This window comes from Balaenoptera acutorostrata, chromosome 12, assembly GCF_949987535.1.
Source record: "Balaenoptera acutorostrata chromosome 12, mBalAcu1.1, whole genome shotgun sequence".
NCBI classification, from domain to species: Eukaryota; Metazoa; Chordata; class Mammalia; order Artiodactyla; family Balaenopteridae; genus Balaenoptera; species Balaenoptera acutorostrata.
Genome location: NC_080075.1, coordinates 63,916,551 through 63,930,609, shown reverse-complemented (window position 1 = coordinate 63,930,609; position 14,059 = coordinate 63,916,551). Strand labels below are relative to the sequence as shown.

The 14,059-nt window shown below is 40.9% G+C and overlaps 1 protein-coding gene, 1 non-coding gene and 1 pseudogene across 2 annotated transcripts in view; 1 reads left to right on the top strand and 2 right to left on the bottom strand.

The window, feature by feature from the left end:
• Nucleotides 1–1,662: 1,662 nt before the first annotated feature.
• On the bottom strand, nucleotides 1,663–3,176 carry LOC130709356 (insulin-like growth factor-binding protein 7; annotated as a pseudogene).
• Nucleotides 2,153–2,259, bottom strand: LOC114235812 (U6 spliceosomal RNA). Its single transcript, XR_003621895.1, has one exon. It is a non-coding gene; the product is annotated as a U6 spliceosomal RNA (small nuclear RNA).
• A 6,971-nt stretch (nucleotides 3,177–10,147) lies between the features above and the next one.
• QPCT (glutaminyl-peptide cyclotransferase) overlaps nucleotides 10,148–14,059 on the top strand; it is a 28,985-nt gene continuing 25,073 nt past the window's right edge. The window contains exon 1 of the mRNA XM_007167167.2: nucleotides 10,148–10,368. Coding sequence (XP_007167229.2) covers nucleotides 10,249–10,368 — 120 coding nt within the window. The 5' untranslated portion in view covers nucleotides 10,148–10,248. The remainder of the gene's footprint in view (nucleotides 10,369–14,059) is intronic.

Here is a 14,059-nt window from a genome sequence, read left to right as displayed (position 1 = left end):
CATCTGTTTAAAGGAGAGAAAGCAACACAAAATGAGTACTCTGCTTAAAACTTGGAAATAAAATAATTTCAAAAGGTGTCTGGTTTTACACTCAGTAAATGCTTACCTCAACATATTCAAAATTAGATTTTACCACCTGCTTAAATTTCCTCCTTTGAACCTGGAAAAGCCTGTAGGTTAAAGTGTGCTGCCTGCAGTGAGTTGACTTTGCATGCCCCTGGGGAGGTTCTGTAACCTCCCTGTGCTTTAATTTTCTTAACAGTAACACTGAGGACAATAATATCTCTCATCGTACGAATTTATAAGAATTAGAGGATCTTGAAAAACATATTATTGACACACCTAACCTCTTTAATCATATTTTCAACTTACACCATAAAAATTTAGCTAGTAGCTTTGAATGGAAACAAGTTCTCGAGCTAACAGCTTTTTGTCTTCCACGTATTATCATTAATAGATTCCAGAAATTGGTGCCTTTTCACCTATTTGATCCTATAAGGTACAAAAAAAAAAGACAGAATTTTTTGAATAAAAAGTGAAAATGTATACACTATGTATATATAGTCTCCATTAACAATCAGTTGCTTGAACCTTCACATTACAGTCAATTTTGGGAGTGTGTAGATCAGAGCTGTCTATTCTGTGAGCTGTAAAGAGATGATGTCTCTCTTTGGTTCTTTTGATTCTCTTTGCCCTCATCTCCTTGAACGGATTAAAATTCCTTACTAGAGATTCATTTCTTTTTTTTTAATTTAATTTATTTTTGGCTGTGTTGGGTCTTCGTTTCTGTGCGAGGGCTTTCTCTCCAGTTGCGGCAAGCGGGGGCCACTCTTCATCGTGGTGTGCGGGCCTCTCACTATCGCGGCCTCTCTTGTTGCGGAGCACAGGCTCCAGACGCGCAGGCTCAGTAGTTGTGGCTCACGGGCCTAGTCGCTCCACGGCATGTGGGATCTTCCCAGACCAGGACTCGAACCCGTGTCCCCTGCATTGGCAGGCAGATTCTCCACCACTGCACCACCAGGGAAGCCCTAGAGATTTCATTTCTATGGATCTTGAAGACTTTTGGTTCTCAGAGCCCACAGAGAAAAACTGATTAAAACAAAAAAAAAAGCAGTACAAAATCAGTAAAGGAGTGAAAAGAATTTTGTTTGGGGCCAAGATTAGTGTTGGTGAAAGGAATCAGGGTTTATGGGGAATGTTCTCCTTCCCTTCTTTGAGGGGCACATAAACTGTTATTCTAAAGGGCTGGGAAGGGAGAAAAGCAGAGGAGAGATTTTTTTCTTAACTTTTGTTGCCACCTTGACTTGACCTCTGATCTGGTGAAAGGAGTTGGGAAGATATGCAGGAAATCTGGATTCCTGAGATTTCTAGGGAACAGCAAAAGTCTGACTCTGTACTGCGGAAGCAAATATTTTAATTTTTTACTCCATTTTTGAAAGCAGTGGTGGACAAATGTGGGCAGGGATATAATGTGGGCCTCTTTATATTCTCTGTGGTTTTTGCTAATGCATTTCTCAGAGTGTGTGATTAATGCAGTGGTTCTCAGCCCTGCTAGACATCACCTGGGGAGTTTTAAAGAAACTTGATGTCTGCACCACAGACCAGGCTAATCATATTAGAATCTCTAGGGGTGACACCCAGGCATCTTTTTTTTTTTTTTTTTTTTTTTGTAGACAGTCTTGATGTGTTATCTTTATTTTGTATTTCATGGTGTAAAACCAGTGAATATAACTAAAGTGTTAGTGGACTGGATGAAAAGAAACTGGTTATTAGGCAAGAACAGGGGTTGTAGTTACCCATGACTACTTCTAGCTATGCAGATTAATATATTCTGCAGGTTTACAGCTCAGCACCTTCACCTTTTTTCACTGGTATTTCATGTAAGGCTTCAACCACTGTAATTTTTGCTGATGCCGAAGCTTGTCCTTGGGAATTGGATGCATGGCACTCATATTCTCCGGCATCTTCCTTACTAAGAGGAGATACCAGCCACCCAGCCAGTTACTTCATGCTTTTCTGGGCCACCCCGGGTCTGAATGGCCAGGTTGCCTCGGTCACCAGGCAAGAGTTCTGCTCTTTGAACTCCATAGTGACCCCTTTTAACCTTGTTCCAGATGAGGGCAAGGGTTGGGATTCCGATGACCTCGCAGCTAAAAATACGGAACGCTTCACGAATTTGCGTGTCATCCTTGCACAGGGGCCATGCTAATCTTCTCTGTATTGTTCCAATTTTAGTCTATGTGCTGCCGAAGAGAGCACCAGGCATCTTCACTTAAAAAAAAAAAAAGCTTTTTAGATGATTCCAATATGTAGTTAAAACCATTGGCTTAATGTTTTAGTTCTCCTGGGTAAAATAGCCTTAACACAGGAGTTATCAAATGTTTTACTCCTTTACATTAGTGACAGTTATTGAGGGCCTCTAATAGCTTTTGTTTACATGGATTATGTCTATTAATATTTATTGTATTGAAAATTAAAATAGGCATTTTATAAATATTTAATTATGGATTTATTTTAAAACAAAAGCATTACAAGTTAATAACACATTTTTATGAAAAAAATTGTTACGCTTTCTAAAACATAAAGGATTTCATGAGAAGACTGGCATTTTTTAACATTTAAAAAATGTTACTGACTTATTAGAAAACAACTGGATTTGTTTATGCATTCAATCTGCTATGACATGTTATTTTGGTTGAAGTATATGAAGAAAATGCAGCCTCACATGGACATGTAGTAGGAAAAAGAAGGAGTATTTTAATCGCCTCTTCAGATAATTATGGATAATCTTTTTTGTTATTAAAACAAAACATGACAAATAATAATGTCATAAAAGTTAGTTGTAATGCAGAATCTGAAACTGTATAAATAAACATTTTTACTCCATTACATTAAAATCCATTGGTCTCTCTTATAGTTTGAATGGACCTTTTCTCTGTGATTGGGCATGGAGCATTTGGAAAACATTGGTTCACTGAGTTATACAGATATTCCAAATGTTGAACACTTTATTATAAATTATTTTAAAAATCACATTTGTTAAAATAACTGACTTTGTCAGAAAAGTTGTTACATGTCAGGAAACTGTGAAGCTTATGGTAGCAGATACAAGTTTTCCAAAATTCCAGTTTTCACTTGAAAGATGCAGTTTTATCACCGACAACAAATACTGTCATTGTCCTTGAAGGCCTAGGCACACTTTATTCATTTTCAAACAAATGTCTGCCAAATAGTCAAGTCTGAATAATCAGGATATCAGTCAATTATTCTTTCAAGTAAAAGTAGAATTTTATGAAAAAAGCAGGTAGCTCATCTCACATCTCAAATAATTGTACACGTGCTTTCCCTTGAGACAATATTTGTCCTTCAGTATGTAGCATCTGCTAGAAGTACTTTATTTGTATCTCCCATTTTGTCATGCGGAATATTAAAAGATTCATAATCTCAACATCTGCTTCCGGTCAAGATGGAGTAACAGATTGGATTTATCATCTTATCTTCAAATATATATATCAAACAGTGATGCTCAAATACTGGAAAACAGACATCACAGGAGAGTCATAAAAGAAGGAAAACAAATGAGATGAGCTGGATGCTTTCCCCATCTTGCTGTCTTGAGAGATTTCCCAGGTTGGAGGAATCCAACCAGAGCTGGGTGGTCTCTATTAGACGAAAGGACAGAGTTGAGAACTTGGGAAGGTCAAGTGGCTAGAATTTGCAGAGTACAGGAGGAGAGAGAGGGAGCTTCCAGGAGAGAGCGCTTCAGGGATCAGTAAAGGTTTCTGCATAAGTCTTCAGCTGAGTACAGATCAGCACATGCATGTGAGGAAACTACTCAAGGTGGGGGAAAGATCTACTGAAAAAGAGCAAGCATAACAAGCCCGAGAGCACAGATAAGGAGCATTTTGTGTTTCCACCAGTCAGAGTGGAAAAGCCTCAAAATACCAGGGCAAAAGTAGAATATCCAGAGTGTATCGCTTCTGTGTAGTGTCAAATTATACCAGGATTACAGGCTGCTCTGCTCCAGTCTAAGAAAACTGGAAAGCAAGCCTCCAGAGGACCAAACTATTTCCAACTCAACTGTGTTTCAGAACAAAGATCAAGAATATTTAAAGGATGCAAATATGCCCAGCACCTCCCAAAAAAGTAAAATTCACATCTGGTATCTAATAAAAAAATTACCAGGCATGCAAAGAAGTAGGAACCCATAATGAGGAGAAAAAACAATCAATAGAAGCAGACACAGAGATGACACAGATGATAAACTGGCAGACAAGGATATTAAAACAGTTGTCATAACTATATCCCATATGTTCGAGAAGGAAGAAGAAAGGTTGAGCATGTTAGGGAGAGATATGGACGGTTTAAAGAAAATCTAAGTCAAACATCCAGGGCTTCCCTGGCAGCACAGTGGTTGGGAGTCTGCCTGCCAATGCGGGGGACACGGGTTTGAGCCCTGGTCCGGGAAGATCCCACGTGCCGTGGAGCAACTGGGCCCATGCGCCACAGCTGCTGAGCCTGCGCTCTGGAGCCCATGAGCCATGGCTGCTAAGCCCGCGTGCCACAACTACTGAAGCCCACGGGCCTGGAGCCTGTGCTCCGCAGCGGGAGAGGCCACCGCGGTGAGAGGCCTGCGTGCTGCGGCGGGTAGTGGCCCCCGCTTGCTGCAACTGGAGAAAGCCGCACGCAGCAGCGAAGAACCAATGCAGTCAAAAATAAATAATAAATAAATAAATTTAAAATAAAAAAAAAAAAATCCAGAGAAAGAAAAAAGCTCGTCTGGGATGAAGAGAACATTGAATGGAATTAACAACAGTAACAACAAAGATTAGGCACTGCAAAAGAAAATATTAGTAAACTGGAAGACACAGGAATAGAAACAATACAAATGAAATAGACAAAGAAAACACAGGAAAAATGAACAGAAAACTGGTGAACTGTTGAAAAGCTTCACACAACTTAATATGTGTGTAATTGGAGTCCCCAAACCAGGAGGGGGCATAAAAATACTTGAAGAAATAATGGCTAAAAATTTTCCAAATTTGATGAAAACTTAAAACCCACTGATCCAAGAAATTCTATGAACTCCAAGCACAAGAACATAAAGAAAATTCCACCAAGGCATATCATAATCAAATTGTTTAAAAACTGGGATAAAGAGAAAATCTTAAGACAGAGGCGCGTTACATGCAGAGGAACAAAGATTAGGATGACAGCTGATTTCTCATCAGAAACAAAGCAAGCACGAAGACACTGGAGCAACATCTTTAAAGTACTGAAAGAAAAAAATCGGTCAACATAGAATTCCATGCTGAGAAAAGATATCTCTCAAAAACAAAGGCAAAATAAAAAATTTATTATCAGCATACAGAAATCACCACCACACCTGCACTACAAGAAATGTTAAAGGACATACTTTATGCAGAAGGAAAATGATACCAGATGAACATATGCATCTACACAAAGGAAGGAAAAAAGAAGACTTAAAAAGCCCCTTATTTTAACAATCTCTTTGAAAGATAATTTTTTTATGCAAAGATAATAATAATGTATGGTGGGGTTAATAACATATTTATAAGTAAATATCTAAATACCATATTTAGAAGTAAAATATCTGACAACAATAGCACAAAGACTAAGAGGGGAAATAGAAGTAAACTATTTTTTGTGGAATTTTTTTTTTTTTTTTTAAAGAATTCTTTTCATCATTACTTCACAAAGAACATTTTTTTTTTTTTAATTTATTTATTTTTGGCTGTGTTGGGTCTTCGCCTCTGTGCGAGGGCCCTCTCCAGTTGTGGCAAGCGGGGGCCACTCTTCATCGCGGTGCGCGGGCCTCCCACCATCGCGGCCTCTCTTGTTGCGGAGCACAGGCTCCAGACGCGCAGGCTCAGCAGTTGTGGCTCACGGGCCTAGCCGCTCCGCGGCATGTGGGATCCTCCCAGACCAGGGCTCGAACCCGTGTCCCCTGCATTGGCAGGCAGACTCCCAACCGCTGCGCCACCAGGGAAGCCCAGAAGTAAACTATTTTAACGTTCTTGTACTATACACTAAATGATACAATAATTCTTGATTGTATATAGTGCCACATTAAAGATGTATACTATAAATCCTAAAACAACCACTAACAACAAAACAGAGGTATAGCTTTACAAGCTAACAAAGGAGATAAAGTAGAATAATAAACAACAATCAATTAATCCAAGATAAACGAGAAAAAGTGGTAAAAACAAAGAACAGATGGGACAAATAGAAAACAAACAGCAGAGTGGTACATTTAAACTTGGCCATATCAATAGCCACAGTAAGTATAAATAGTCTAAATACCCCATATAAAAGCCAGAGGTTTTCCAATTGGATAAAAAAAACAAGACCTAACTGTATGCTACTTATAAGAAGCCTACTTTATTTGTGAAGAAGAAAACAGTTTAAAAGTAAAAAGGACTGAAAAAGATACACCATGCTAATGCTGATCAAAAGAAAGTTGGAGTGGCTATATTCATATTAGGAAAAAAGTAGATTTCAGAGCAAAGAATTGTTACCAAATAAAAATGGGTCATTTCACAATGACAAAGGGGTCAATTTGTCAAAAGGACGTTGCAATCCTAAATATTTATGCACTTAATAAGAAAGTTTAGAAATACATGATATAAAAATTAATAGAACTGAAAGAAGTAGGCAAATCCACAATTATAGTTAGAGATTTCAACACCACTCTGTTAGTAATATATACAACAAGTAGACTGAAAATCAGATATTGTATGGAAGATTTGGGGAACATGATCAGCTACCTTGACCTAACTGATATTTATACAACACTCTACCCAATAACAGCAGAATACACATTCTTTTCATGTCAGAACATTTACCAAGATGGATCATATTCTGGGCTATAAAACAATTCTCAAAAATTTTTAAAGGATTCATGCATACCAGGTCCTCTCTCTGACCAGGATGGAATTAAATTTGAAATCAATAACAAGAAGATATAAGGGAAATCCTCAACTATTTGGAAACTAAATAACATAATCTAAATAACCCATGGGTAAAGATGGATATGAGTAAAGATAGATATGTTCATTCTCTTGATTGTGATGATGGTTTCATGGGTGTAAACATATGTTAAAACTCATCAGATTGTATACCTTAAATATGCACAGTTTAACATATTCTAATTCTATCTCAATAAAGCTGTTAAAAAAAAGACATGTGCTCAAAGGTTGAGATTTAATAATAACCACAATTTTTATTTCTTCATCAATGATATTGTTAAGTGAGACTGGCTCTTTTTCTTTTCTTTTGTCTTTCTATCTCTTTTTTCTTTTTTCTTTTTCTTTTTTTTTACTGTGCAGGGCAGTGAAGTAGGTTTTTTTTTTTTTTTTAATAGTACAATTTTGTGTTCTGTCTTGATAAGTGCTAAGGTGCCAGAAGTTTTACCCACTATTGCTTTAGCAACATCAGTGCAAAGTTAATACAGTAAAAAAGTAAAACTTGCTTTTGTATTATTGTAAAAATTGATTTGACCTTGCAGACATCCAAAAGGGTCTTCGGGAATCCCCAGGGGTCAATGGATCACATTTTGAGAACTACTGTTTTAATACAACTTTCTGGTTATTACTGCTTTAGTCCAATAGTGTCTCTTTAAAGGTAAGACTAGGTATATGAAAATCCTGCCACCAAAACTGCATGGGTAAGACCTTTATTAGCAGTTGAGTCCTTAATGTGCTTCAAATCACAGTATAGAATCTATACCATAATAAAGATGATAACCATTCCACCTGTGACTAATGCTATCACTGCATACACAAATAATTTTTTTCCATGATGAAAAATGGGGCCTGCGGTTGTTTAGTTAAATGTAATAGTCATGGGTTATCTTCCATATGAAGATTTTGAAGACAGAAAAAGTTGTAGTAGGGAAAAAAATAGCAGATAGAAGGCATTTCTGAAAGTCTCCAGAATGAAGGAGGAGAGAAAAGAAGGATGAATGAAGAAAAGGGGAAGGGTATATTTAGGGTATAAGGCATAAGAAAAGATAAAAATAAAGAAGGAAGGGACACATAAATAGAGAATTGTATTGGATTTGCAGATTTATGGAAAGTTGTCAGAAAAGCCCGCCTGTGTAAAAAACAATTTACTAAAATCAGTTTCACGTACTATGCAAAATGTTTTAGATGTATGGGATACATCACACGGATACATGAGTGGTGGATACAGAGATGTACTGTTCATATTCCCGTCAGCGAAGGACTCTGCTCCAGCTGTTGGAGTGTCGCTGGCAGACAGCCTCTAGCTGTCAGCTCCTTTGGCTGCAGAGAACTGCTTATAGGAAGTCACCCCACTGAGGTGAGGGTACAAAGCTTCAGCCATTTGGGGTCACTGTGGGACAAGTCTGACAGGCGCTTTCAGCTCCAGGGCTCTCCATGGGGCTGGGTGAAGGTGTGGAGGAGGAGACCGCTTCCCGGCTGACTCTTCCCTCTGCCCAGTCTGGTTCATCCCTCTCCCTCCCACAGGGGTTTGTCCCGAGGGCACTCCCTAATACACATCCTGAATGCTAAGCTCTGTTTCAGAGTCTACTTCCTATAGATCTCAAACTGCAACAGCATCTTACTGACTTAAATATAATCAAAATTGGAGAAGACTGGGGAACTGTAGGCAATGGAAACTAATTATCAAAATTACGTGTTAACCTTTTAACTCAAGCATTTCTGTATTTCTCATTTTGAATTGCTTATACTTAGCATACTATCTTTAACATTTTGTTTCATGTAGGTTTGCTATTTCCACCTTCTCTTTCTTATAGAAATCACACTGTGGAAAGATAAAAAGCTAATAGGATAAGAAAAACAGTTACGCTGTTTCTTACCCAGCCACTCAGGAAACCCACAATTTCAAGGTTGGCCTAAGCAGCAAAAGAGGAAAAATATATTGGAAGATGTGATAGTGGTTTTGTTCTGAATACATACCAATGGAAAATTCTGAGGTGGTCCGATGATCAGAACTGACCATGGATGTACTAAAGAAGCTATTTAATTTTGTTTGAGCCGGAAGATTTGAATTGTTACTCAAAATTCTCAGACATGAATAGGATTAGCAATTTTGAACATCAGGGAAGTGTGTATTTCCATCCTGTCTTCCTCCATAGCTCCAGAGGAGGGCAGACAGTATTCTCAGGTCAGCCCTCTCCCTTTTAAAATTTACTCTTATAGCCAAGCCTAAGGTGAGCCTTCGGGCTGACTGCGTTACCTTCAGACTTTTGCTGTCTGGCAAATAGGTCTGTTTCAGGGTCCTTGTTTTTTTTCGGGGATCTATATGTTACTAGATGACTCATGGCAAGCCACGCCCTGATCCTTAGTGTGGAAGAAAAAGAGGATGGTGAAGTAATTGTCCAGACAACTTAGACTAGAAAGGTACAGACCAAACTGAGATAGCGTTTTGTTTCTAGGATTATCTTGATAACAGTGATCTTTGATGTTACAAAGTAAATACAGTTGTATTTAGCTTTTCCTTTGGAGGGCATGGATTCCACTGTGAACATTTTAGATTTCATTTATATCAGATAGTTACTTCAACCATAGTTCTCAGCTTGGGAGTATGATAGTCTGTCTCCTATAAGGCAAGGTAACTATCTGTGAGAAAAAAAAGAGAAAAGATATGATGGACTGTTATAAAGGAAATATTTTGAGGGTTCCAGTTCAGGCTTTGTTTCCTCATCTGTTAAATGGGATTAATACCTACCTCACATGGTTAGGAAGGGTTAATATGGGAACATAGGAAAAGCACCTAGGACAGTGGCTGGTACAGAAGTATCCGGTAAATATCGATCCCTAGCCACCCCTTCTTAATGAGCTGTAGGAAAAGAATTCTTAACCTCACAGGGTTTGATGAACCCTCCCTCCCCTTTCTATTCCCAGTCATGGCAGTGGAGATCATAAAAATGCTTCTTCCATGTCTCTTCCCTCCTTCCTTTCTTCCTCTCCTAGACAAGGAAGTGGCCGTCTCTGTTCCCATGGATTCGGAAGCTTGTGCCTCCCCGGACAGCCCAGACCCCGGGTTGCTAAGGTGGTGGGTGGTGGTGGAGAGCTGCGGCTTCGGCCTGCGCAGCGCAGTGGGGCGGCGACCGGGAGGCGATGGGGAGGCGGGCGCAGTCGACCCAAGGGTGGAGAAGGGGGAAGGCGAAGGACGCGCGTTCCCGGGCTCGTGACCGCCGGCGGCTCGGGAAACCGGCGCCCAGAGAGCCCAGGAGAGATGGCAGGCGGCGGGGACCTGCGCGTCGTGGACACCCTCCGCCTGCTGCTGCTGGTGGCCGCCCTGCCCCTGGTGTCCCGGGGGGTCAGTCGGGGAGCGGCAGACTGGACCCAGGAGAAGGTGAGGGGCTGCTGCTGGGCGATTGTACCTGGGAGGCTCTTGCGGGTGCGGGGACTCAAGAGTCCCGCGACCCCCACCTAGGTAGGATGGGAGGCGGGGCAGAGCCGAGGTCCCCGGCCCCTGCGCCCCGAGGAGTCGGGGCTCTGCGTCCTCGCTGGCCGCGGGGCTGCTTTGGAGATGCCACGGGAGCTGGGTGATGTCACCGGCCTCCGCTCGGCTGCGGTCGGATGCGGGTACTGATAGGCACAGGAAGTGTGATTCGCCTGCTTTGGCGGAGCCGGGAGGTGAGGGCGCATCGCCGCGCCGCCGCCCGCTCGGGACACGCGAGGCCAGCGGTCTCTGCGCTCCCGGCCGCCGGGGTGCTGGGCGCATCTGGCGGTGTACCCACCGCTCCCTCGCCGCGGCATCCAAGGAAGCCCTCCCGACGTTGAGGTTTCCATGCAGTCTCAGCACGGTCCTGTGTCACTGTCGGTCTGTTTTAGATTTTTAAGCGGATCAGCTCCGAACGAAGGAGCTTAACTGGAGACATGCTTTAATTTAAATATATATATATATATTTCTCAAAAGACAGTAAAATGCAATTGTCAGAGAAATGTATAGAGTTGGAGATTTCACATAAGGAACTTAGGATAAAAGTGATTGGCATGTTCCCTTTGTGTGAAGTATATAGGTTCACAACTATTTCCCTTTCTTGTGTAACAGTTTTGAAATCCTGAAATTGCTAGGGGCTTAAGCAAAGGTTAATGGTATTGGAGTAAATGGTATACTTTTAAAGATACTAAGAAAAGCAGCAACGTAAAGGGATATAAACTTTGACAGTGTTGTTGAACAGATCTTTTAAATGCTTACAGTCTGCCAGTATTGATTCACAGCTTGGAAATACAGGACGTAAGGTGAATGCATAGGCCCTCTCATGGTCCACATGCCCCTCCTGCCCAGCCACAGGTGATGTGTATGAATAGCCCACTTCAGCTCTCTGGGTGATACTTACAGCTTCACCATTCAAGGGCCACAACATGCCCCACTTACACATGGACACCACTAGCCACAGGGAACCTGGGGAGGATGAGGGTAGTCAACCCAAGAATAACTTCATTATAAGAAAAGTTTCCTTTGCTGTGCAAAAGCTTTTAAGTTTAATTGGGTCCCATTTGTTTATTTTTGTTTTTGTTTCCATCACTGTGGAGAACAGTATGGAGGTTCCTTAAAAAACTAAAAATAGAACTACCATATGACCCAGCAATCCCACTACTCAGCACATACCCTGAGAAAAACAGTAATTCAAAAAGGGACATGTACCACAATGTTCATTGCAGCATTGTTTACAATAGCCAGGACATGAAAGCAACCTAAGTGTCCATCGACAGATGAATGGATAAAGAAGATGTGGCACACATATACAATGGAATATTACTCAGCCATAAAAAGGAACGAAACTGAGTTATTTGTAGTGAGGTGGATGGACCTAGAGTCTGTCATACAGAGTGAAGTAAGTCAGAAAGAGAAAAACAAATACCGTATGCTAACGCATATATATGGATTAAAAAAAAAAAAGGTACTGTTGAACCTAGTGGCAGGACAGGAATAAAGACACAGATGTAGAGAATGGACTTGAGGACATGGGGTTGGGGGGGCGGAGGGGGGGAAGCTGGGGCGAAGTGAGAGTAGCATCGACATATATACACTACCTAATGTAAAACAGTTAGCTAGTGGGAAGCAGCCGCATAGCACAGGGAGATGAGCTCCGTGCTTTGCGATGACCTAGAGGGGTGGGATAGGGAGGGTGGGAGGGAGACTCAAGAGGGAGGAGATATGGGGACATATGTATGCATATGGCTGATTCACTTTGTTGTAGAACAGAAACTAACACAGTATTGTGAAGCAATTATACTACAATAAAAATCTATTTTTAAAAAATCAGCAAAATCTTAGCAAAAGAGAAAAGAAGGAAAAGCTTCCCATGGGGATTCAGCACAGACTTAAATCTCCTCCTTCCTGACCAGAAATTGGGAAGGGGCATTAACTACCGGAATGTGGAGCCACCAAATGTGTCTATGATACATGGAAATGAATGGGACCAAATGAGGTGGGGACTGTTTGAAGGAGCTGCTCTGAAGGGATCATTTACAGGCAGGATGTATTTGTGGGTGCGAGAAGGTGCTGGATTCTTACAATGTTTTAAATGAATGAGACTCTAACTTTTGAGAAATGTCTTTTAAAGAACGAATCCCTTTTATATTTAAGAAACTTCTGATCGCTTTTCTATTGGGAAATTGTTTCCTTTAAAGTGGTACAAGCTAATGAAGCAAATGACAAAATCAACCATGACAGTTCCTGATTTCTGGTTCCCCCTGCCCTCCCTTACTCTCCAGGCTTTCATAAAGTCTTCCGGATGTCACGTACAGTTTGCAGCCTGGGGAATGAATTAATCCACACTAAAATATACATGCCTTCCTGCTCGGAATGGCATTTAGCTATTTTATTCGTGTGGGGTGTGCCCTTGGCACACTGGTCTGCCGAAAGGTGAGGTGTGGTAAAGGAGGCATTGATTTTGAAATCCATCTTCTTTGCTTTGAAATAAAGGTGTGTCTCTAACAGTGGGATCTAATATGTAAAAACAGTTCAACCCTAATTTTTGGTTGTGTTTAGAAGACTGTGATTTGCTTATTTGAAACTTGTAAACATTGTTTTCCATAGAAGTAATATTATAAGTTGTTAGATTCACAGGTGGGCCCACAGGTATATATTTAGGGGCATTGGCATCTGGGTACCAGGATTCTATATATAAGCATCTGACTTGAATCTCACTGTGCCCCTGTGAGGAGGGTACATTCATCCCCAATTTACAGATGAGGAAACTTGACCACCATTACAGCAGCGAACTGAAGAGCCCTCATCTTTCCTTAGTTTAACTATCCCTTTATTATTGGATAGTTAGGTTGTTTCCAAACTTTATCGTAAAGCTGGGACCCAACATATTTTAATTGGTAGAATTTTCCTTTATTATTCGAGTCATATTGAGGGTGGAGGGGCAGATTTTTTGAACAGAGGAACCTTGAACAGGAAAGTTGGCCTCACCTAAAAGTCCTCCTCCAGGGTAGTTCTGGAGGACAATTACTGCTCTCACAGCATTTCACATTCTTCTGCTTCTGGGGCCACATATATTCTAAAAAATCTTAGGGTTCCCCTCCTCCATGGTTCTAAAAGTTCTTAGCCATCTACCCCTCTACCCATCATGATTCTTATGAATCATGAAGCAGCAATGGAGACTCCAAGGAAGGGACAGGGGGTCAGTGGTAGCCTGGGTATTGGTGGTAGAGGGAGAAAGAAAACGTGCCATTTTTGAGCTTCTACCATCTGGCAGGTAAGTACTATGACATCCATTATACAGATAAGGAAACTTTTCCTAGTCACAGCTAGTAAGTGAGGGAGCTGCGATTTGGCCCTAAATTGTTGTTTTCAAAGCCTGCACTGCTTTGCTTTTAGATAGAGGGCTGGTAGCCTTTAAAGAAGACAGAACTTTATCTTATTCACTTCCCAGCTGTTCCACAACTGCATTTGTAATATCAGTGGCATCTGACACAGAAAGAGTTCAGTAAATGCTGGCTGGGTTGAATTTGCAGTAGACACAGGTGTTAATGTGAGTGCTGTCTGGGAGACGCTCATATGGGATGGAAACTAGCATTGAATT